General features: G+C 34.6%; 1 protein-coding gene across 4 annotated transcripts in view; it reads left to right on the forward strand.

Annotated features, from left to right (window-relative positions):
* The window catches only part of Nlg2 (Neuroligin 2), a 512,997-nt gene that overhangs the window by 362,676 nt on the left and 124,297 nt on the right, over positions 1-26,024 (forward strand). For all 4 annotated transcript variants that reach the window (XM_074131290.1, XM_074131291.1, XM_074131292.1 and 1 more), the window contains one exon: positions 20,978-21,166. In XM_074131290.1, coding sequence (XP_073987391.1) covers positions 20,978-21,166 — 189 coding nt within the window. The remainder of the gene's footprint in view (positions 1-20,977; positions 21,167-26,024) is intronic.

Here is a 26,024-nt window from a genome sequence, read left to right on the forward strand (position 1 = left end):
CGCGCGAGCCATTATTTCCCCCCCAAAGAATTCTGCAATTGACCCTTACCCAGGTTGACGCAGCCTCTACCCAGTAGAGGTGATAGTGCGACCTTTGTTCAATTCCTCCTCTTTCTTACTCCATTTTTACTTCCACGCCTAGCAATGCTTTGGAAACCACTGACTAAAACAGGAAATAACTTGGACACTTTTGGCTAATTAGTTCGCAGTCAGAAACTATTTAGTCTCATCCAAGTAAAGTACGAGTGGAAATGCAACCATTTGTTTTAAAAAACGAAAAAAATCTTTCTTTAAGTGTAGATTTAATCTTCGCGGTAGAATCACAGTAAATACAGACACAAACACACAGAATGTCTCATCAGACGCCTACCAGTTTAATGGTAGTATTGGTGAAGAAGGCTGGGAGGCCATAGCTAGAGCAGTCGTCCAGAACTTTAATACGGACTGCTAGATATTACTTGAATGTTAGAGTATAGAGTTCCCTAAGTTACCCCTTTGTTTGGTTTCCAGTCAGTTTGGACTTTAGCCAAGTTTAGTTGCTCTTTCAACAGCAAATTTCCTCTAGTAACCGACTATGGGAACAGCCGCTATAGCCTAGTATGTGCGTCCTTTTGACCTTTCTTAGCTATATTCCCAAAATGTTTTATTTTATTATTGTTCCACTATCTTCTTACTCCTTTTATGGGGAAGTTTTGCAATCCTGCAGATTTTCCACTTTTAAGATTATTGCCGACAATGCAAGTTTTCACGTACTACAATGATTACATTGAAGTTTTTTTTTTTTTTTTGTATCACAAAGTGGTAGTTTGTGGTGAGTTGATCTAACGGTCTACCTGTTATGTCAATCTAGTTGATACTGAAATGAGTTTGACCGGGATTAAACATAAAACTATATTATTTACGATAAAGCCAGATTGACTACTACATAAAATAACAATTACTTTAACCGCAGAATGAACTTAAACCGACGATTTTTATTTAAAAATAAAAATAAATAAATAAAATCATTGATGTATGTTGGTGTAAGCAATTTTTAAAAAAGTTTATGAATTTTTTAGCCTCATATTTTTTATTTTTTATAACGTTTTCTTTTTCACCTGTAATCAATAGTTTGATTATTATAGATAAATAGATATTACAGTCAATCTAAGTTAAATGGTGTGCTACTTGAACAAATATTTTGTTGATGAAAATGGCCAGCATAAGGGTCTGTGAAACATCTAATAAATTCTTAAAAAATATTAATGAAAATTAATGCGGTAAAATTACTTAAATAATATCAATGAAGTATTAATGAAATGTTGGGTACTTGCTGATTTGTGTACCTTTTGGCGTTTAATCAACCCTTATACTTAACTTTTTAGACTGTAAGTTTTTGTTAAGGAGTTTAAAATGAATAATTTGCTCGTTGCGGAAATCTCTATGATGTAAGCTGTTCTAATTGCACCTTCCAGTCTTTCTAAATCAGTTGTTCGCCGAGACAAGGTAAACGTGGAGACGAGCGCTGTATGCATGTTGGTGACGATTGTGCTAAAGTTTAATCGTATCTGCAATTTGGTCTTAAATTTTTTCTCTAACACCAGGCCTTTAATTCTTTAGTTTTCAATGAGTAAAGACTTTTTTTAATATTTTATTATTGTAAGCAAATTTTTTAATTTAATCTTTTTGATTGACAAATTAGAATACAAAATATTCATGGCAATAAAGAAAGAAAATTGAATTTTCTCTTTAGAGAGAAATGGAAAACTTATTTACATTTTTTTTTCCCCAATGAAATGTCGAACTGGAACATCACTTTAAATTGCCAACTCGACTCTCTTTTAAAAATGATCAATTTGTGAGTGTACTGTTTGGAAAAAATTTCACACCCTTCGCTGCTTTCATTATTATTCCTGTTCGTTATCGTTACTGATCTGTCGTTATCGTTTCCTTTGAATTTAAAAAATAAATTCCAAAGCCATTATGCTTTAGAAAATGATTTTTTTTTTTAATAACAATTTTTTTGTCAGTAATAGAAGGAAATGTTTCCTCGTAGAAGGAAATGTTTTTTCAGAGTGTTTGTAGCAGTGTCTGTAACTGGATTTTATCAACTTCTCTCTCCAATCCGAGTGGTCACGCGAAGTGGTAATTTCTTTTATATGCTGGGTTTCTAGTTTTGGGGTGGATATTTGTTGGCAGAGACTCTTGGGCCGGTCAGCTCATGTCTTGTTCTTCACTGACAAGGACAGCTCGTTGTCCTGGAACCAACCAGTTCCTTGACACCTAGGAGGGATCTTTGCTTCCTTGTGTACACTAAATTTCCATCTCGAATTTGGTTTGTTAATACTTCTGCAGCATATAAGGTACTTCTTCTGGATTCAATCCTGCTAGATGCTCTGCCCAATGTATTGTACCTAGGCTAGGATTACTGCGGTTTGCAGGACTAGCAGAATAGAGACAGGCACTTGATGTTTGTTGTAAGTACTTTATTGCAGCAGTTTTCCCTTCTTCAGCAATGAGCTGCTACAATGTTTTTGTTCTGAACAGTAAACAGGAGAGCTCAATTCCACCAATCCGACTGGGCTTATTCATTTCCTCCACCCCCTCATTCGCTGCAAAATGAGGAGAACGGAGGTTGTACCGTCCACTTCCGCACTCTCTCTGTGTGTGTGGCTAACGTTACTGCTGTGTACACATATTAGGCTAGCCCAGTAAAGCTTTTAGAAAAAGAAACGGCCTTCCACATTACATTGTGGGCACACTATTCACACGAACACACACATTAACACACCAAGATTTACTGTATGCTCTAAAATTAAATGGCTAGGATCTGTTTCCACCCTTAACCCCAGCCACTGTCTCGTCATTGTCGTTGTCCATCACAGAATCCCTGTGTTCCACTTCCTTCCTGTTCCACTCCACTTCCTCTTCCTACTCCCAGAAAAAAAACCCAGCTCCAAACGGACAAACTGATCGTGTTCAACCGTCCCTCACATAGACAACTCTTTGGCTTTCCTCTCATCCCTTCCTTCATCCTTCATACTTGAGCGGAGTTATTTCACTTGCGGCTGAACGAACGCTGGAACAGCGCTTTGCTGTTATTTCTGGCCAACCCACGGTTTCGTTGCTCGTTTGTTGGTTTAGTCAATCACGTCATATAAAACGCACATACGCACATAACATGCTCCCCCCCCCGGGCAGGCGTTTCATTTGTACACGTTCATTCCTGTAAAAGAATTTTGTTTTCTTTTATTCTGCATTCCCAAAATTTGTACTCGTTTATCTTCATCTGCTGCCCTGTTTTTGTGGTAAATGAAAGCACTATTACTTCTAAAGTTATGTTTGTTTTTTACACTGGTTGAATTGATTTTTGAAATAGTGGTCCAGGTCATGATTGGAGTACTTCCGTTGAGAAGGGACAGTTTTAATAAGCGTATTTTGCATTTAATAAGTAAATGAGCACGTGGCAGACTGTGTAGCTCATTAATAAATTGACTTTATAATGAAAGCTCTGTGAAAAAGCAAGCTTTTGCTGCCCTGACCTCATTAGAGAGCATCATTCTGTAAAAAAAAATAGTAGTAAAGTTTTTTCAACTTCTTATTTCAATAGGAGCTAGCTAGCGTCCTGTCTTATCTTAACTGGAACTGTGTTTCCTTCGGTTTAGTAAGCACTCTTATTATTAGGCATCTTCTTCCTAACTTATTTTCTGCGAAAAGCTTCTTTATTTACAAGATGGAGTAATTTTGTTGTATTCCAGTAACAAACTGAGGATCTCTCCTTTTACCTGCATCATTTTTAGCTACTCAGGCTTCATCTAATTTAACTTTTCTGCCTTATTCCACTGGAGGAATATCTTTATTTTATATTTCCTTTTGCGAGCTTCTTTCGGTTTCACTAGGACTGCCTGAATCAGCAGCCGCTCCTGAATCCATGCAGTACAAATATACTATTAAGATAGTAGCTGTTCTTGACCAGATCTTGATGAGTTATTATTTTGGAGGAATCTTGAATTTTGGTCAGTTATAAACAAAATATCCTAAGTCTACATTTCGAACTATATTTAGTTTATCTTCCGGACTTCTAGATTTCTTTCGAGATTTTTTATTTATAAACTCAAAACTCAATACTTACTTACTTCTCGTAGCTCTACAGCCCGGGGTGGGCCTTTGCCTCCCGAATAACATCATTCCAGATATCCCTATTTCTTGCCTTTCTTCTCCAGTCATCCACTCTAACGGTCTTCAAGTCTTCTTCAACCTCCTGGAGCCAATGCCTACGTGGTCTTCCAATTCTTTTTTTGCCAAACAGTGTACCAAACAGTAATCTGCGCGGCCTTCATGGTTTTCAGCCATTCTTTCCAAGTGACCTAGCCACTCCATCCGTCGGACTCTTATAAAGTGTACAAATATAATCTGTACAACTGATAGAGATCGGAGTTCTTTCTCCAACTATCAGTTTCATTATCATAAACCGGACCGAATATTTTCCTTAATATCTTCTATCTCAAAACTCAATATTCCACAGAAATAAAATTCGCAATTATTTGAGCTACTGAAATTGGTAATTCATGGCCTTTTTTTAACATCTTCTGACTGGCCATTTTTAACTTTAATATTCTGTGAAACTATTTCTTCCAGCTATTGGAATTATTATAGCGTTTAACACAACATTACTACTCTCATTACATTGTGTGGATTATGATTTATACATATTGCTGAAGTGTATGGACAAGCCTAGATCTGACAAGCCTATCTTTTTATTAACTGGTTAGTAAACAAATTCACAAACTGAAAACAAGTTTTAAAACGCAATTATGTATAAAGTTAGCTGCCGGATAAGTTAAATTCAAATGATAGGGGGAAAAAAGGTAAGTGCACCCATCTAAAAGTACATTAAGTTTATTAACACTTTTGTATACTTTAATAAAATAATGTTATTTTTTTTGCAAGAAAAGTTTTTTAAACAATGTGTGAGGTTTTCTGTTGAGGGAATGTATATTAGTTTGGCGACGGCGGTCGGCCGGTGGTGTTTGAATGAACAAAACTGTGGTGGAAATGGAAAAGTTTAAAATAAAAGAAAAGTTATTCAGTTAAAAGGTAAGTTGGCGGTGGTGTGTGGATGCTGGGTACAGAATGGGTAAACTCGCTCTGGCAGATATAGCTTAGCTCTAGTGAAGTTTTACATATTTGCTAGAACAGTGAAGTTGTGTTCAGCGGGCACTTCTTCACCTTCCCCCTCGTAGTTTTTACAATATTGTCAACAACGGTTCTCTCTAGTTGTTCTGTTTACATTCAGCAACTGTCACACAGACCTACATTCGTAATAATTACGTGAGACTAAGTTGCATTTAATATTTCTAAGTTAAAAATAATTTGAGCAGATATTAGCTTTCTCTTGGGCTACTTGCGAGATTCATTCTCATTTTTCTCTCTTCAGACGATAAGTACTTATTTATACATATAAAATTCTTTGTGAACAGGGCAGACAGATGTTTTATCTTATCTGGTACCTTGAGTGATTTTTTTAATCTAACAGATATTTGTTTCTGTTTAAATGTAATTGAACCGATTAGTCTTAACTTGATGTCTTATATTGTGAAGATACAATTCACAAGTCCTTTATTTTAAAGTTGATTCCCAACTTTTACCTGAAGTTGTCCATATAAGGCCATCCAGAGACGTTTGGGCTTACAATTACGCAAGTGATCTTTAAAAAGAGCAATTAGAAAGCAGTTCCATTATCTTTCTCTTTTTAGCCTAGCAAGAGAATCTGGTGGTCTTTCTAGTATGTCTTAATAATTGTCTAATAAACTCGGAATCTGATTTTTCATCACGATACTCAGCTGTCAGACCCACGGTTAAGCGTGGGAGATTGAGATGGTTGTAGGAGGCTTATCTCTTAAGTCCCATTTGAGTGTGATGTACTGTCTCATTGCCAATATAATATCTATAGGGTTATTTTCTTTCCTCAAATGTTTTGATACTGTTTTCCACTATAATGGAAAGAGTTTTCAGTTTTTAACCTTTTTTTTTTTCGAAAATGAATTACTTTCAATACCTGATCTTAGGAATCCCAAGATGGCCATCATGATGGCAGGAGAAGGATGAAGCGATCTGGTTTACATGCAGTGGTTTGTGGACACTGTTTACGGAGTCATTAAGCTTCAATTTTTATTTTTTAGCAAAAATATATTTATAATAAATTTTTATTAGTTAACTGCTTGCAGACCATGTAGTTTATGGTTTCAAAATGGAAAACTTGCCGTTCAGGACCTTCAGTAATAATCAACAGAAGGCATCACATTCTTTGTATTAAAATGAGGTTCTAAATATGGAACTTTACGCGGTCTATAGAGCAACAGGATTGGCGAAACATTTTTAATTTATAAACTCTCAAATAAGTATTTTTCTTCCAGCTTAACTATATTCAGCGACTTCGGCTGTAACTCTCTCCGAGTCCATGGCTTTGCGTATGCTAGGGCATTACAGCTATATTTTATTTCCTAAAGTGCTATAAAAAGATAAAGGCGATCATGCGGAATCGCGGGATAAATTTCCACAAAGTAGATTTGTTGTCTAACCTTCCTCCTTATCATACCTAATGTTGCCTTCTTAGTAATAAAAATGAAGTATATTTTCTAGCAAACCTCTTTCTTACTTTAGATAATACAAATCCTATAATTTTGAACTAAATAAAAATATGAGTTACGCGACCAGTTTATATTTATATGATTATTTATTTCACCGGTAAATGTACAATATATAGGTACTTCTTATTGCAACATTTTTTAGCTCCCATTGTGTATGTGTGAAATATATAGATCGGAACACTATCCAGTGAATATAATATTATAGAGAGATACGTGTATGCAATATTGCACAATATTAGATGCATTTGCTGCTCCCTCACTTACACAGTCTCTGCTTTCACATAAAAACATACAGTTTTACTTAAAATCTGCCAATATCTGCCAGATATTCACTCAATATCAATATATTTTGCTTTTCTAAAGAATTGCAACTTTAAACCACGGTTTTTCTTTGAAATAATAAAATTACCATGGTTTCATTTGCTGATCCTTCGCTCCATAATAGAGTTTTATTCGTTAATCCTAATATTATTTATAAAGGAAAAAATATTGCAGTAGATACTGAACAGAAATTTCACCAATTTTATATTTAATTAGAGTAATAAAACTGTCGATTAAACTTACTGAATTAGAGAAAGCTTATAAATCATTATTTTGTTAGCCAATGAATAATGTGTAGATGAAATCGGGTTCCAGATATCAATAAAATGGAAATTATTTAAATAGAAATTGAAAAACTGGCATTGATTTAAATTTTTTGAAATTAATTTTCATAATTAGAAGATTAGAAAAGTTACTTGAGCCATTAGAAAATTGAATTGAATTTATTTTCAAGTTTTTTATTACTGTCTATACTAAATTCCAAATTTAATGGTAAAAACGTCTTTGAAGAAGACCATTTATTTGTCTAAATTCTGGCTTTAAATTTCATTTGATTTAAACACAATTATTTATATGAATGATTCTTAATTAAATAAGCCCTTCCTGCCCGTTTATAAATTTGAACATTAGGTTAGAAACTAGATAAGGAAAAATACGTGTTTTTCTACAACATCTAGAATTTTTCTTTTATTTTCAAGATTTAAGGGATTCATTCTAAAATATCTGCGAAGTCAAATCTTTGCGCTTCGATTTATTGTTTTAAGAAGAAAAGTGATTTCTGTTTTCTTATAACCTTTCCGTTAAAAGCTGAGAGATCCACTCTATTGCTTGGATTGTGAATATTAATGTGTGTGTATGTCGTGTGTGGTCCACTTTTATTCAAAGCCTTAACTTTGTCTGTGTTCCATTGAGATCTTCAGTCTTCCTCTGTACTGCTCTGTTTACCTCGATGATTCATATGAAGCTGTAAAAGTGTATACTAATTGGTATAACTAACTAATTGCTCTCCTAGTGGAGAGCTGTTAATTCTTCTGGCAATATTGAGAAGATTAGGCGACCACCTTGTTACCAGGATAACATCAGAGTGCAATCGTCTATTTTAAACAAGGAATGAGTTGAAATCTATTCAAAATTAATGGTAATAATTATGGGAACTTGCGCTATTTAATTGGATAATTTAACAAGCACTCTCAAATCTTTGAAGTGATGTAAATTATCTGTTAAATTGATAATGATTTCCCAATCAATACTTTTCAAATGTAAAAAAAAGAGTATTCATTTAATGGGTATCATTTTATTTTTTAAGTAACAAATTAATTCATAATTTACAGCTGGTTGGATGGGCATAATAGCCTATCATCAGCATCATCTGATTAATGAAATTATGATGATAGTATAAAAAAAAAAAATAAATAAATAATGTAAAGTAATGCCCAATTTTTCATGCTCGCTTTACATCCAGTTTAAACACCATGAATGGGAATACACAAGAGCATTATAATTGTTCGAATTTATCCTAAATGGACCGAATTTTCAGATTGCGAGTTAATTTGTACTTGGCGTTGAATTAATGACGGTGTAATGAACAACTGATTGGTTGAAAAATCATTGAAATGAGATTGTGTGTGTGAAATTTTTGAGGTAATTTAATAAAGTTGCAAACAAATTTGCACCAACAAATATAATATTGAAAGTCTGATTTGTTTTTAAGACTAATTAAGTCATAATAATAGAATGGTGAAATCTGCCATAAAACAAAGTTAATATTACATGAATTGAGTTATTGTTTAAAATGTCATAAATGGTAATATTAAATGCTGCATAAATTTTGGAACAATTTCAGTTGAAATAATTATGGGTCTATTTTTTTTGTATATTTTTAATATTGTTGCCTAACACCACTACTCCACTTTTCAATCTACCACTTCTGCTCCAAGACTTCTCCAATTTATAAAGCACCCTGCTTTTCACTGTATTTATTTATTCTCTGTCTGCAAGCCTTATTACTCAAAGTGAAAATATGAAGCATTCATCTTCTTTTTGCCCTGCACCACTTCACCTTCGCATCAGATAAAAGACAAAATATTATATTTAAACTTTCTCTTAAAAGAATTTTCTTTTTCTTTCTCTCTATTTCTCTTTCTTATTTTATTTTTATCCTACTACTTTTTCATGCATTCTCAAGAGAAAGTGTTGACATCTGCAATATTTTTTTTTTTAACCAGGGATACGTAGATGTGAAATTATTTATAACCAAAATTTTTTTGTTTGTATGTGTGATATTCAATATTGTTGCCAATGTTGTTCTACGCCTGCTATGGCTGGAGCCTGGACTTGTAGTAGCAACATCAAAAAAAAAACTACAGACAACAGAGAACAAATTTCTCAGACTCGCGACAGACTCTGCACGACGTACTAGAGTTTTGACTCACTACACGGTGATTGCATCCATTATCCCCCTAGTACAGGGGTCGGCAACCTATTTCAAGTAGAGAGCCATTTCTTCTTAAATAATTTTAATAAATTTTACCAAGAGCCGTAAGGATGATAGAGTAAAAAAGTCTGTAGATCATTTGTATTCACAAAATATTATTTTATGATATTCAATAACATTTAGATGTTTTAAAACTGCCCGTTAGGACAGTGGTAAAAGCGTTGATCGTCAAAAACTGCATGAAAAAGCTGTAACGTTCAAAAACACCCAACTTTGACAATTTTATATATTTATTTTCACATATTGCAAAGTAAATAAACGAATAAATAATAACTAAATCTGTATTTGAATGAAAATGGCGGCAGTCTTTTATAATTACGTACTGTATTTTAATATAATTCTATTCAATTTCAAACCTATCTCATTTAAAATTCTTTTTGAAAAAATATCTTTACTTTAATAAATGAAATTTTCATTTGTTTCAATAAAATTGAAATATACAATATATTTTGGGCAGGCTGAAGAGCCACAAAATTTGGATAAAAGAGCCGCATGCGGCTCGCGAGCCGCGGGTCGCCGACCCCTGCCCTAGTACACTCCTATATCCAAAATCGTCTGCTCAAACTTCTTTCCATCCTAGATGGCCATCCTAATCCACTTTGTCGCGACATAGCCTCCTACAGATCCTTCTACAACATACAGACACAGAAGACTAAAACATATCCTACTCTAACTCTCTACAACTAGCTGCAGGTTTTTTTCTCTTCTTTTATCCCTGCATTCCAATCCTGCTCACCTAACTTTTCTCTTTCTTCACTGGATAAGAATGTTAAAATGTATAATACATTTACACTTCAGTATTTATTTTATGTATATATTTACTGTAATAAATATTTATTTATTCTTTCATTCATTCAATATTGATATTTACAAACGCTATACATTTTACATTGGCATCATTAAATAGAAGGGCCACTTAAATTTAAGTGATAATTAGCCTATAGTATAAAATAGCTTTTATTGCCTAAAGTTGAGCACCAATAGGTGCTTAGAGAGCTATCTGGGATGTGAGAATAGGTCAATTACAATTGAACGATGGAGGAGGAATATTGTTTGCTTTTTTCTTTTTTGTCATCTGAATTGTTACAATTCTAGTTCAAGAAATGACTTCAGACTGTTGCACGACTTCTTCTTTTTACTTCACTGTATTAAGACTATCGATAGAATCTTTCGCTTGCAGCTGTTGGCAATAAAAATAATAGAATATTTTGTTCTTCAACTTTTTTTTTTTAAACTTCAACTTCGCCGATAGAAAGTTTTCTTGAAAGTAACACGCTGACGCGTATCAGACAGTGGATCGTGTCCCATTTCATTCACCAGATTTATTGAAGCACTTTGCGTCGACAGTGTTATTGGCTAAGGATGTGCCTGTTACTCTACACAGTCGTTTTAAATTAGATTTTGTCGTTGTAGAAACGCACATAACTAAGTGAGGAAAGTTATCCTGCTTCAGGCTGAATAATATTGGATTGGAGTCATCTTAAGTAACAAAAAAGGAAAAAGGATAGACCTTATTACGAATATCTCAAGATGCCATTATTCAGATCTCATGTTAATGATGAATCTCTTAATCGATTTTTTATGTCTCGAAATTGTAATGTTGTTGAAGAAAGTGTTGCAGCCATGAAATCCATAAAAAACAATTATGCAGTGTTGTTACAATAAATATTCTATCGCTAAATCTGCTTAGATTGTACCTTGCTTCCCCTTTAGCACTGCAGACTCGAAGGTCCTGGACCTCAAGTATCCTATCCCTCCCGACCCGTACAATCCACCCTGTAACTCCCAACACCTCCCAAATTCTCCTCCACATCATCCTACTACCACAGACTACAGGCCTTCTCACTTGTCTTACTGATCTTGGTTCAACTATTTTGGGATGTTTGCCTCTCTGACATACTTTCCAAGTGACCTAGCCACCTCAGAATCTTTTTCTTTATAATCCCTCCTTATATCTTGATCTTGTTTCTAGTCTTTCAATTTCTGATCGGACTTATCCTTTATCCATCTTCTACTTGAACTAACTCGAAAAAGTTTCCTTAGAATTTTCCTTTCCCAAAAACATACATTCAGACATTCATTCTCATTCTTTCACCAATCAGCTCTAGCTTCCATATGTGACCACATTTCTTAATATTGTTTAGTTAACTAATAAAAGACTTGGTTCGACAGTGATCTGAAACTTAATACTTTTTCTATAGATCAATAAGATCTGTAAACCGCTGTTACCCTTGCTTTGACCGCATATATTATGGTCCTAATATATAAATTAATCGCTTATCTATAAATGAACTGTTGAAAAGCTGGACGTTTCAGTAGAGTAATGTTCTGGTCACTTCAAATGTGACAGCGAACGCGTACTAATCTAACTCCTCATGATCCGCACTCATATTACTGTTGGAAAAAATTAATTGATGCGGCTTGGTTAGAAACTTTGTAAATGAATGTCGAAAATGCTCAAGATGAATATGATATTCCAGTCAACAACACAGAGTGACTCGAAACCTTACAACTTTAAAGGACAGCTTGTTGTTCTTTTCCAGCATAAACTAAGTTAACAAGTGTACCAATTGAATGGAGTTGATTTGGATAAGTTTGAGAAAGAAGAGTAGAAAAATCTACCACCGGAAATCCTATCCCCAAAAAAGAAAGAAATTCAATGTAGATAAAAAGGAATAATATGTGCACCCTGAACTTGATAAGGTGATCAATCACGGCTAGTCTGGCAGGTGGAGAGAGTTGTTGGAGCAGCACGATCTAGATACAGTAGATTGTAGCTAATCTATCGATAAAGATCGATACAGCAAGAGTTCTGAGAATGGATATATGCGCATCAGCGTCTCCTCTCCTATCTGTTCTACATCCTTCATTTTCATTTAAAGCCCTTCTTGGTTACCAGTAAACCTTTTTTTTTTATATAAATAACCTAGCCTCCTCAGGGTAGTGTGCTTGGTCCGCTACACTTCATATTATACCTTGACAGTGTACCAAGGAAGGTCGTATTTTATTATCTATTTTAACTGTATATTCTACCTCGTGAAGAATTATCTGCATTGTTAACACTCTAAAACAGTGGATGTATCCGTGCATTGACATACTGAAGTAGAGATGTTTTATAAACAAAAATTAAGGCACTTTTGTAACTAAACCGAGGCTGGTACTTACTCCAGTTGGTGTACAGTTGGTGTTGGCCAATAACCTCCGGAGATGCCAGCCCGCCTCTGGTTCTGTTAAATGATAGTTGCATCTCAACTCCTGGGACATCTGTTATCTCCCATTCTCAATGTGTGTCCATACTATGTAAAGGCTGTTAGATAGATAGTCTATTATTTCGTCCTCCACTTCCATGAGCCTAATTTTTATTCTTACGGGTTTATAGGAACTTGGTATAAAATATTTTCTTTACATTCAGAGAAAGGTCCACTAAATTTACTGTTTAAACAGCTCTCATTCGTGTACAGTAGGTAATGATGATGTACCTAATGATGAAATAATGCCTTTTTAGGCAAACTAGAAGACTGCTTTATTCATTGAATGAAATTAAAACTAAATTCCACCTCTATTAAAGAGCATTGGGGGGACCTCTATACAGTGATACACTGCTGTATTGCGGGTTTAGTATACAGCTTCATGTAGCGCAGACCTCTGGACTGACTAGGACAGAATCTTTCAGTTGTTTTTAGAAGATGGTCTGTGTACAGCGTGCAACGTCTGCAAGAAAACTGTATTATTGCCGAAATTTGCTATTTATTTTGTGAACAATTACCGCTCAAATCGATTCTCTCCAAAGTTATTATATTACAAGTCCCAAATAGTGTAATAAAGGTAAATTAAAGGCTCGTAAATTTCACTTTGATGAAACTTTAGAACACAACCTTTCTCATCTTCATTATGTCTCAAGTCAAAGTTATAGAACATATGAATATGTTCATATGTCTGATGGGTCTACAAACTTAGCATGAACTTTTTTTCTCGCTATTTTCGAGAAAAAGTAAAAAAAAAAAAAAATTCGATGTAGAACTTTCGGTTGCATTCTAAAGCTTAGGTGGCACTTCGTCTAAATATCAATTCTGAAAGCTTACACTCAATTTAAAACCGTTTCGAGCCTCAGGAGATTTCAAAGCGGATATACCCAGTGAAAAACGCTAAATTTAAAGACTGTATAGTTGCAAGACATAATTTCTTATTAAGAAGAATCTTTAGTAAAGTTTTGTTGTACTCTTTCATAAGAATTGCCATCAAATCCTTCAAGTTATAATACCAGATAATTATATTAAATATCAATGATGTGATTAAGTAATTTAGTTGATAAATAATATTTTAATAAAGCGAAAATAAAATGTATTTAAAAAAGAAAATGCAAAATCTCGAAAGTACGTATGGTAAAAACGATTTAGAATAAAAAAATATTTAACAAAGATTGATTGCCTTGGAAAAGTTTTCGTGGAAAACTTAAGTAAAAGGATTAAAAAAGAAAGCACAATCTAGCTGGCGGTCAAGAGAGCTGTTTTCTTTCTCTCTAGACTGTCGCTCTAAGTATTTTCCTACTTGCAAGCTCCAGTCTGAGCAGTAAATCATTTAGTTATTTATTTATTGTGTCTAAGATTTTTTTTTTTTAATATCTATTTTTTTCTCTTCTAGAAAGAGAAAATTTTGGATGGTCAGCAGCTGAATTCGAACCTAGGATCTCCGCGAAGGGAGTTCAGTACGCTACCACCGACCTAATCCTTTCTCTAATAGATATGCGCTCTTATAACTGAATAAGCTAATAAGTTGCCTCAAAATAGCTGCAATAATGATCTCTAAATTTGTTTCTATTTACCCTTAGTGTCTATTACCTTAATGAGTATATTTGGGGTGGGGATGAAGTCCCAAGCTTTCTAAAGCCTCATTGAGCCCAGCTTCTTTAGTGTGACGGTGAATTACTTTCTATGCAGTAAGTTTGATAATTACTTTTTAATTGAAACATTAACTCTGGAAAAATTACTTTCGTGGGTTTTCAAGGAATTGCAACCTTAAGGAACCCTCTGAAGTACCAATTCAACATTAATCTTTTCTCTTTATTTAATCTCTTTAGTGATAAGCTTCGTTAAAAGCATACCTGGAATACCCAATTTTCATAAAATCAGTTAACTGAAAGTTTAGTCTTTTACAGAATAGGTATCTGAATTTTGGGGAATCTTTCTATAAAGCGGCTACAACAGTTTTCTCTGAACTTGGCATACTAACTGTTTCAATAATTTTAGGCAAACAAAGTAAAGTAATGCCTATTATTTCAGGCAGGCTTTACATCCCCAACTACCAAATTAGGTGTCACTGATGAAGGAGACTAGCAAACGAATTTTACTATAAGTTCCTCTTGAGATTAGCCATTGAATAAAATCCAAGGTCTAGACTGGGAATCGAATCCAAGCAAACAAGAATACATCTTAGCTTAGCGGGCTCGCCTTTAACCGCTCCGGTATTGTGGTGCTTTCTTGAATATTATTTAAGGAATCATATCTTCTTAAGACCTTGGTATAAGAATTAATTTAGATAATTGAAACCACGCCACTACTACGATATAAGGTGGCGCTACAGGGCTATCATACTCTGCCACGTCATATACAGTGGCCCACACAGCAGCTAAGTCAAATTCAGTTCAGAAAAGAGTCCATCAATGCAAATGTTTGCGGTCAGATAAATGGCATTTGTGTACATCCACATCAGATTTTTTTCCCAATTTATTATAACATTAAAATTACAATTATAACATTACAATTTCCATGTACTCGTATGTGTTTAGTTATTTATGTCATTAGAAGCGAAGCATTTGATTTGACTTTTTCTTCTATTTCATCAGCAGTTTTTAATCTAATCGATTGATCTTTATTTCAGCCATCAATGGAGTTAACTAAACTCAAAGAAGATATTTAATTACTATATTAGAGCCAAGGAAAGTTCGACCTGCCACTACTTGCAAAGTTTCACAGACCGCTGGTCAATAGCAGCAATTCAAACTTACTTTCACTACAAAGTTCTCTTCATCTTAAATTACTGCCTAACTCTAGAAAGCGGATACAAAGCCAATCAGTGAAGGGATTATTACCTCTTTTTGGGGTTTATATATATATACTCACACACACACTGTAATTGGTCTGTTGCATAGTGCAGTATATTCAGAAAGTTGTATTAAGTTTGAATTGAGTTAGATTTTGATTAATTGATGGTGTCAGCCATTTGCGTTTATTGCTCTTTGGACTTCTGCTCTTCGAGGAAAGAAGCTGTTTAGCCTAGTCTACTGGGTTCAGTATTGACGGTCAATAAGATTTTTGTAAGAGAAACTAACCGTATTCCAGAGAAGTCTGGGTGTCAGTGATCTCAGATTGCAAGTTGAAGATTGTGAATAAGAGTTTAGGAATTTAAAGTGTAAAATCTAGGTATTTCTAACTTACTTTGAAAATTTCAGGCGATTGCAATACTTTTTTTTAATGCCGTAAGAGAAGGTAAAAACATACAGAAAAAATGGAAAAAAGCTAAAAATCTTAAAATAGACATTGTCTTTTTTTTCTTAATGATTTTTCTTTGTTATTAATCTCTGCGTCAAACAAAAATAAATAAAGTGCATGGTAATTTGTAGCAGATTTGTTATAACATCAGAGCTGGTGGCAGTGAATGAGTATCGAGAAATCTAATTTAAAACGCAGAGAGAGCTATCAGCTGTTAGGTCATACATCATCCGCTATTAAAATTGTTAATATTTTCTCTTACGATCTGCAAAATAGGTCTTGTGTCCTGTCTGCAAACCCAGTTCATAACCAGCTGGCGAATTCTCAACAAAATTAATGGAAACCTCCTGCACCATCGACTTTGTTAATATTAAATTCGTTTTGCTTCTTTCTTTTTTTTATCATTATTTTATGTTTTCTAAAATGCTGCTCTTCTTCGCTTTATTATTCAATTTACTTTTTCCGCTCTCAAAAAAGCTTTTCCAATTTTCTTGGGAAATCCCCTAAACTTCCTGTTAACTTTCTTTAAAAAAAAAAAAAAAAATCTTACTTTTGTAATTTAAAAATACTCACGTTTCTTATTCTTAGTAACTTTACAATCGAAGGTTTGTGATTATTACCAGTGTTCCAAAGAAGGCTCTGTGATTATTACCAGTGTTCCAAAGAAGACTATCTGATTATTACCAGTGTCCCAAAGAAGGCTCTGTGATTATTACCAGTGTCCCAAAAAAGGCTTTGTGATTATTACCAGTGTTCCAAAGAAGGCTATCTGATTATTACCAGTGTCCCAAAAAAGGCTCTGTGATTATTACCAGTGTCCCAAAGAAGGCTTTGTGATTATTACCAGTGTTCCAAAGAAGGCTTTGTAATTATTACCAGTGTTCCAAAGAAGGCTATGTGATTATTACCAGTGTTCCAAAGAAGGCTATGTGATTATTACCAGTGTTCCAAAGAAGGCTTTGTGATTATTACCAGTGTTCCAAAGAAGGCTATGTGATTATTACCAGTGTTCCAAAGAAGGCTATGTGATTATTACCAGTGTTCCAAAGAAGGCTTTGTGATTATTATCAGTGTTCCAAAGAAGGCTTTGTGATACAATTTATCAGTCCAATTTTGGTACCAGTTTAGCTTTCTAATGCACTCCGATGGCAAGGCTTTCTGTCAGGCTGAAGTGATTTTTTACTAAGTGAGAATTAGATGTCGTAACACGTAGCCTAAACTATCTTTCTCATTATATTTATTTATACGAATGAATGAATCCATTTCTCTTTTTGCCGCATTACAAACTAACATTTTAGTAAGCAAACTCTATAAACTTAGTAAAAACTATTTTCATAGACGACTTGTTGATTACAATTATTACAAACTGATCGGAGTAAAGAAAAAGTTGTGAGCTAGCACCGTCCCTGGTTTGCTCCAAATATTTTCTTGAAGCCCCACCAGTTCTAGATCTCCGGGGATTCAAGACCTACTAACTTTCAGAAACTCCATTATTCTTATTGCCCATGAATTTGATTGACAGTTTCCCTTATTGTTTGCCCTCTTTCTCAGCAGCCATGCTTTTTCCTCAAAATAATAATAAAAAAAAAACTGTCGCTTGTCACTACTTCTTTCCGTTCAAATACAGATGGCGCAATGGTTGCTGGCGTTAAGCTTGATATAGCTTTTGTAGAAACTTTATAGAAAGCTTCCCCCCTCCACTCTTATATGTGTCATATTGATTGATATACATAAAACGCTTATTCAATTACTCCCAAACCGGCAGCAGTTTCCATAGTCAGCTAGTCTCGTTACTTCGGCAATTTCAATAAATAACTTTTATGACGTCCGTACCTACGTGCCACTGTGGAACTTCTCTTCCTTAAACTGAAGAGGTATGACTACTCTAAACCCAATACTTTTATACCTCACTAAACATAAAGATTGAGAATCTGTTTAAAGACTACCGAAAAGTTTGGTAGATGATAATATTTATAGAACTATGCGCTCTGTCGAAACCAACGTGTATACTCGATTGCGGAAACAACAGTGACTATACTGGCTAGTAGAATTTGGATTTTAGATAAACAAAGCGATAAAGAGTGCTTCTTTTAAGAACCTTTGTTAGAGTGTCCTTTTTTGATCTGGGAGATTCCTTCGGAGGAAAAGGTGTACATCCGGTCATAGTCGTTGCAGAAGAAACTGTAGGTTTTCCAAGCAAATCTATTAAGGATGTACAAACACAGGAAGATATCCTCAAAGGGAAGTCTCGCCCCAAAGCACTTCTTTCTCGTTCTCCCTTGCATAGAACTGTTAACAGTAATAATCTCATCGGGTTTTTACTTGCTAACCACGGTGTAAAGTTTTTTTTTTTACCCAGTAGGTCAAAGAATGAAGATAAGAAATAGAAGACAAGAAATTGTGTGGTTTAATTTAATGATGATTGCGTTGCCATCGAGCGGTTGCGCTATGAAACTTTTAGAACTTTTAGACCAAAGGAGATAGTAGCGCAAGAAGAACTAGCAGGGAAAGTCCTCAACCTTCTTAGTAGAGGAGGTTTCGTCTACTTGATCCAAAAAAGTGGAAGGCAAAATAAGCCACTTGTGGCTGCGGTGACGTGGGGCATAGGTCCCGTCTCACTAAATTAATCTTAATCTTATCTTAATTATGGTGCTGACAGAACATTCTATCTTTCAAATACTTCTTAAGATCATTAGCCGGAACAGGTTGATGATGGAAAAGCTGTTCTCACCTAAGATTACTCGAATTGGTGATCCTTAGGCACCACATGTCTGGGATTGGATTTAAGTTATCCCTTTTTTTTTTTTTTTGCGATTGTGCAAGGTAGAAGATATTTATTCAGGAAATCCATCAAAGTTAACATCTCTTCTGGTCTGATTTTCTGGAAATCTCTTTAGTTTTAGCGATAAAATTCAATCTGTTCTGCTTAAAGAGGATCGGAACGGAATTAGTCCTACGAAATGATCATAAGAGCAATTTTTTTCTCCTTACTTGATTTAGTCTAGCTCAATCAGCTTCACCAGAATCAAGAATTGATTGAGCAACCTTATTAAAGCAACTAATAGCTGAAATTCTTTAATAATCCTCTTTCTGGTTAGGCGTGTGATGTTTTGGAAACTTGATTCTCCCTGGTGTACTCGGTACCTTTGAATATTTAATAAATGGATTGATAGAAGTGAAGCTGGTCCCTATTTTTCATTGCCTTTAATATTACATAATATAAGAACAGGTAGAAGTGCCCCAGTTCAGCCCTGTGGACTTCTTCTCTCTGTTCTTGACCTTTTTTCATCTTCTATTTACTTCCCACTCTATCTAGTATGATTATATGTTATGAAGTAAATATGCGATAAAATTTATTTCTCTTTTATTATTATAGCATAACTTCCGTTCCTAACTTTAGTATAGAATTTATGAATTTATTTTCATGCTAAAGGCAGCCAGCTATTTTATCGCAATATTTTATTAAAGTATCCTGTTTCAAGTATTTTATAGACATTGCTGGAATAACAGATTTATTGGTTACTTGTGAACATTAACTTCATATTGTGATTTCTATTTAACTATTCCTTATTTTTTCCATTATAATTAAACCTTTGAAGTGAAAGTCGTTAAAAAGAGAAAATTTAATGAGTTAACTTTGTATAATTCTATATTCTTATTGAGTTTCTCCCAATTTACGACAGCCATTTGGCATCAAGTATAGATGGCGTATAATAGGTAACAAAAGAGAGATTGAAGAATTGAATGAAGGCCATCCAACGATGACAATCGTGAGTCGGCTAACACAGGATACCGGATAAAGTGAATTCGAAAGATGATGCCCTTTTCTATTATGCGACGCTTCAGCCTGCGGGGAGAATTCCGAGGGAAGTTAGGGATAGATTCGAGTATGAGCTGAAGTGTTGCGGTACTTTAGAATGAAATTTGTTGTAACAGGGATTTGGCTAAGACAAGAACAAAAGGGATTTTTAGGTCCAGTGTGGATATTCTGATAGCTAAAGTAGTTAACGATCATGCGTAGTGTTGCCTCTGTGTTCACGTCTTTTTGTTAAGTTTTTTGCTAGTTACTTTTTTCTCGTTCGAGTCAATTTGGATCGTTTATCGAGTAATCTATTTATCTTTTAGTAAGTTAAGTTTTTTTTTTTTGCCGTGTTTGGGCATTGGCTTCCGCCATACAGCCAGCATCGTCTAGCTGCTTATCACTAGAATATCACTCACTCTCCATTCTTACTTATAAATACATTCGCTTCACACATTCATCCCTCTACTATATACAACTATTTACATATACTACAACTAATAAGATGGATCAGTACTCTATATTCCTGCCATCCTTATAGCTTAACCGAAATTAAAATCACGTTATCATTTTCTTGCATCCATTCTAATCGGTTATAACTTTTAAATACATTCATATTTCTTTGCTAGCTCTGCTACAGATTAAGCACATAGATGTTGGTGGAGAATATTATGTCTTCGTACCGAAATGGTGCATCTAAATACCTGTATATGTCGTCAAACATTCGTTTCCTTTCTACTACTAACGTGGACGTATCATTATTATATGCTTGAAATCCTCCACCTCATTGCAATCTACGCAAAGAGGAGAGGATTTAAGTTAAGTTCATGCCGTTTAAGTCTGGTATGAAGGTTCAACGGTGGGCATTTGTCAAGGAAGAGGCCAAGATATCGCACTTAATCTGCCTTAGGGTTAGGAATATGGTTCACATAGATTGCGAGGATAAATGTTACGTAGTGTGATTTAGTCACGTGGGCTTTTATTCTTTATTTGCGAAAACCAGAGTACGAGGGTAAATCGGATGGCTATGTCATCATGGAGAGAGCAATCGCCAGGAAATAGATGAAAAGTTGATTGCACACTTCCAATATCCACTTTCTTTCTTAAGAAAAAGTAATTCTGTTTATTAACTTAATTCAAGCTCCTGAAAATAAGTTTAAAAGACAAATAAAATTGAGTCTTAAAAATAAATACATAAATATAATGAGAAAAACGTTAATTTGATTTTTTTGTTTTTGTTTTACAGGCTTTTTAAAAACTGGTGCTCATGGTAGTGCCCAAGGGAATTTCGGCCTAATGGACTTGGTAGCCGGTTTACATTGGCTACGAGAGAATATTCCAGCTTTCGGCGGTGATCCTGACAGAATCACCCTGATGGGACATAGTACTGGAGCCGCTTTGGCCAATTTTATAGCCGTCTCACCAGTTGCTAAAGGTAGATGAATAATTTTCTTATTTTAATTTTTTAATAATTAAGTACTAAAAAAGGAAACACATTTTACTATACAAAAATATGAGACATAAAAAAATTAGAATGGAAGGGCAAAAAAATGCATAAAGAAGAATTACTCATTTTTATTAACGTGAACAGATTATTTCTCTCTCTCTCAATCTCACCCATTTTTCGCCGAGAGAGTTTAGAGCCGCACACGAACACTCAGTTTAGGGAACAAAATGGAAATCTCTGCCAGCGAAAAGCTGCTGTGATATAAATCGTATTACAGAACTTTATAACTTGATCCTACAGGCCGTGGAGTTGTCCTGGGCAACTAAACTTCTCTCTTTATAGCCCGTATTGATTTTTTTTTTTTTTTTTCAGTTTTACGCATTTAATTTAATTATACCTGATTGAATTTATCATAAATACATTTTGGAAATTGAACGCAATAAAGACAGCCGTATAACTAGTTCATTTATCAAAGTTTTCTTTTCCGTATTCTCTTTGACCGAGACAAAAGAAAATTAATGATTTACTTTTCTTTTTTATTTTTAAAGAATAAAAAAGCAATCAAGATCTTTTGCCTCCAAAAATTGACGCTATTAAAACTAAAAATTACAAATAAACTTGTAAAACTATTCGTTTTTAATATTTGGCAACATTTTTTTAACATAAGAACCTCTTTCTTACTAAAGAATCAAAAGAAGTAATTTAATAGTATAGATAATTTCAGCATTAACAATCAGCTATTTATTTAGTATTTAGCAATCAGTATTTATTAGTAAAAATGTATTTATTGGTATGAATGTATCTTCTGGTATGAATGTATTTATTTAATAGGATGAAAAAATAATTGCCATTTCAGTCGAGTAAAATTTATTTTGCCGAGCTTTCGACCTAGGGACTAGGTCATCTTCAGGGCTAGTTTATAAAGTAATATTTTTTACATTACTAGGTTGGTGTGTCTTCTGTTTTGTCTGTTCATGGACTGAGTGTGATTGGTCTGAGCAGACAAGACAGAAGACACACCAACCTTGTAATGTAAATGACTGCAACTGAAATGGCAATTATTTTTTCATCCTATTGGAATTATGAATCAGTCACCAAAAAGAATGAACAATTTAGTTTGTGCTTAGGTAAAATGATTTCGTAAGCAATCCCCTGCTATTACGAGCAATCCCTGCTATCTCGTAGCTAGAGAATGGCGCGAAATGTTAGGCTGACTTCTCCCCGTCGTCGGATGCGATGGTAAAGAGAGTAAGTCAAGACCATCATACCATACCTTCTTAGCTCCGTCCGCCTTTGGCCATTCAAAGGCGTTGTCTCGGATGCTGGGTATTTTGGGCAAGCGCCATTCTAGTTCGAGTGGAAAGGAAAGAGTGTGAGGCGCTAATAATCCTCGCAGTTGATGCGCCGAAAAAAAAATCAGCTGTTCAAAAATTTTTTCTACATTTTTTTTTTACTGTACGTCTGTTCTCGCATAGTGGACTGATTTTTGGTGTATTTGTGAAATGCAAGTAAATAACGCTTATCCGTACACTTTTACATAATATAAATCTTGTAAATTTCTTCTCTAATTATTGGTTGGATCTATTCAAATGTTTCTAAACCTGACCAATGTGTGTTAAAATCGTGACGTTGCTTCATTTTACGTTTTTTATAATCTCTCGTAAGGGGACATTTTGTTTCTATCGATGAAAGTATGTACGAGTATGACTTATATTCCACCATTGTCAGTTTTTCTTGCTACATTTACGAAATAAAAAGTTATATGAACCGTAAGTGCAACACTAGCAGAAAATTCAATTTATTATTAGACTTCTTTTCTATCAAATAAATTAAGAAAGGAAGAAATAAATGATTGGATAATCTGCGAAAGTAAAAGTGACGTCACAATGGCTGGAAAAACTAGAAGGAAGTCTAGTCTCTTGACGTCTTCATAGACTGATTCACATGGGAAACTCTTTTCTTCCTTCTTTTTTGTTTCCCTTCTCTTTTAGAAGACTATTGTTTTTGTTAACAAAGGGCTGTGTGCAGAGGATGAAGGGAAGATGAGGGTTGGAAGATAGGTTGGAAGTGACTGCTGCCTATCCATGGGGTTATCCCACACCTCTAGCCCTTCTGTATGCCCTAGACTACCCTGTGTGACCATATACGCCTTGTTATCCTGCATCACACAATATACCCAACTGTTCTCCATTTTCCCTTTTTGCGCCTGACGCCGCTTCTAATACTACAACTCTCTAAGGGCTTCAAAACTAAATGAAAATATCTTCGCCCATCTTCATCTACTTTGTCTTCTTCTTAGGTGCATTGTTCCTTTCTGCTTCTTTCTTCTTCCATCAAATTAAAACTTATTTTCACTCTCTCTCTTCCTTCTAATAGAAGGAAGTATTGAGAATTTATCTAATTTTTGAAATTGAATTCTATCGTAAAGACGACGACTTAAGTTCCCATAAAAAACGTTGCAATTTATGCACAACTTAATGCTTCAACACAACTACACGTAGATATATGAGCTCTAGGCTTGAAAAACTCAAAATTGATAAGTTCCATGATTCCAAAACGAACCATTATTTCAGATATTAGTAGGAATTGCTTGACGAGAATTCAAAAATTACGTTGGTCTTTTTCGATCCTTAAAGAAAAAGAAGTACGTAAAAAGGTAAAGTGCACATGCATTCTGATAGATTATGGTCAAAGAACACAATTGAAGACCGTCATTGATCGTGTAGTTGCCATGAGACATCAACTTGATGCGACAAGATATACACACTTCCATCCATACGAAGACTTGATGTACTGGTGTAGCACTCTAGACTTCAGCTAACATATGTTCTTTACCATGCTAGAGAGACAATAACAGTAATTGAATACATATAAAGACTTTGCCCTAAACCTGTGGAAGTCTTCCCATAATCATAGATAATGAAGAGAATGCTGCATTCGCCGATAAAACGCTCGCTTACTTTTATTTCTGTTTAGTTTCGGATGTTTATCAGAATATTGTTTACCAGTCGGTAGTATTGGATGTTCACTAACAATGTTTCAGTTTAAATTGTGACACACAATTTTATCATTTTCAAACTCCAAATTTCAGAGAAAATGGAATTTTTAACAAATAATATGCAGTTTTTAAAACTGCATATTACCACAAAATGACACTTGCCTCTATCTTTGCTCAAAGTGCTCTAAAAAAGAATTTCATTCAAAAAATAGTTACTGATCAACCTTTCATGTAATCTATGTGGTTAGCATACGGGACTCCCACGCGGAGGTCACGGGTTCGAATCCAGCAGCTGACCCTTAGATTTTCTCTTCGTAGGAGCTTCTTACAGTTCACTGTCCGGTGATGGACAGTGTTGTCTGTAACGAGAGAACACTGTCCGGAGGCCGGCAGTGCACTGAAAAAAGCTCCGGGCGCCAATAACCTTAGATGTTGACGCGCCTTAAATCATATATTAAAAAAAAAAAAACTATTTCCTGTTCTTGATTATATTCTTTAAATTAAATAATTTTAGCGACATATTCAATCCTCCTTTATTATTTATAAGACTTTAGAATCGTACATTATATTAAAATGTTTTTTTTTGTAGGAAATCTGGCATGATTGAAATGCTTTCCCTTCTAAGAAAAGAGAAAGTAAAATAAGAAAAAGAAAATTCTTAATTTAACTACACATCCAAGTTTGTAGTTGAATGAATTTTCTTCAACAGCGTGTTAGGGACAATTTTCATTTAACATTAAAAATAAAAGGAAAAAAGCAAGCTCCCTTAAAGACCCTTCAGTGGAGGAAAATGCGCCTAGTTTTCTGTCTTACTTCAAGTGGAAAACTACCACTGCCCGTCTTTCTGGTATGTTTCTTCGACTGAGAAGACTTAGCGTTCAGTCCATCTTTCCTTTAATAGTTTAGACGAAGTACCAGCAGCCTGTGTAGTCTGGTCGTTAGTTCACTACACCGTGTTACATCCCTTAGGGTAGTCATTACGTAAATAGAAAGGGATAAAGGTAACAACTTAGAGAAAAAGTTACCTGTGTAGTAATCCTCCCTTACTAACACGGAGGCCAGTTTTACTACCACACTACCATCTAATTACTTAATACTAAGGGGCTCCTTCTCCTTGAAAGGAATAGGGTCCTTCTTTTTTAAGGTATTCACTAGAGTGCACTTAGTATAGCCCGCGCGAATTTGGTGGAGGACACGAACTAATGGCGGCATGATAAAAAAAGTTGGGTTTAATTGAATAGAGGTATTTGCTTGTTATTTTAATTCGTTTGATCTAAAAAAAAAATTAAGAGAGTTTGAGAAAGTTACGCCAGCGGCGTTTTAATTTCCTTGAGGAAATCATCAGTGATGAAGAAAGAAGTTATTGTTCAATCGGATTAGGATCGGCAGTTTGGAATCTTTGATTATTTTTTAACGGGATCTTATTAGTTAGTAAAAAAATAGGATTATTGAGTCATTATATGGGTTTAAATTAAAAACATTTTTAGAAGAATTTAAGGTTAGATTGTTAAAAACGAAGAGGATTGAAATGCTTAACAGTGATTGTTTAAATTCTTGCATTAACTTTATAATCTTAGCGATAAGCTTGGTAGGTAATGAACAAGAGAGAAATAATTCTCTCGTTTGGGGATTATGGTACCTTTGTGGGGGGAAGGAAAAATAGTTAAGCATCTTAGGGTGAAGGTTAAGCAGCGGGTTTGACTTTGAACTTTTTTTTTTTTTTTTTTTTTTTTAAGAATTTTTGTGGGTTTGCAGGACGCAGGATGCCCTAAGACAGAGTCTGTGTGCGATGACACAGGTTGTTGAATAGATAATTGTTTCTGGATGAAAAATGGTCCATATAAACTT

Source organism: Rhodnius prolixus, unplaced genomic scaffold, assembly GCF_049639745.1.
Source record: "Rhodnius prolixus isolate KJV_2025 unplaced genomic scaffold, Rpr scaffold_4, whole genome shotgun sequence".
Taxonomy (NCBI): Eukaryota; Metazoa; Arthropoda; class Insecta; order Hemiptera; family Reduviidae; genus Rhodnius; species Rhodnius prolixus.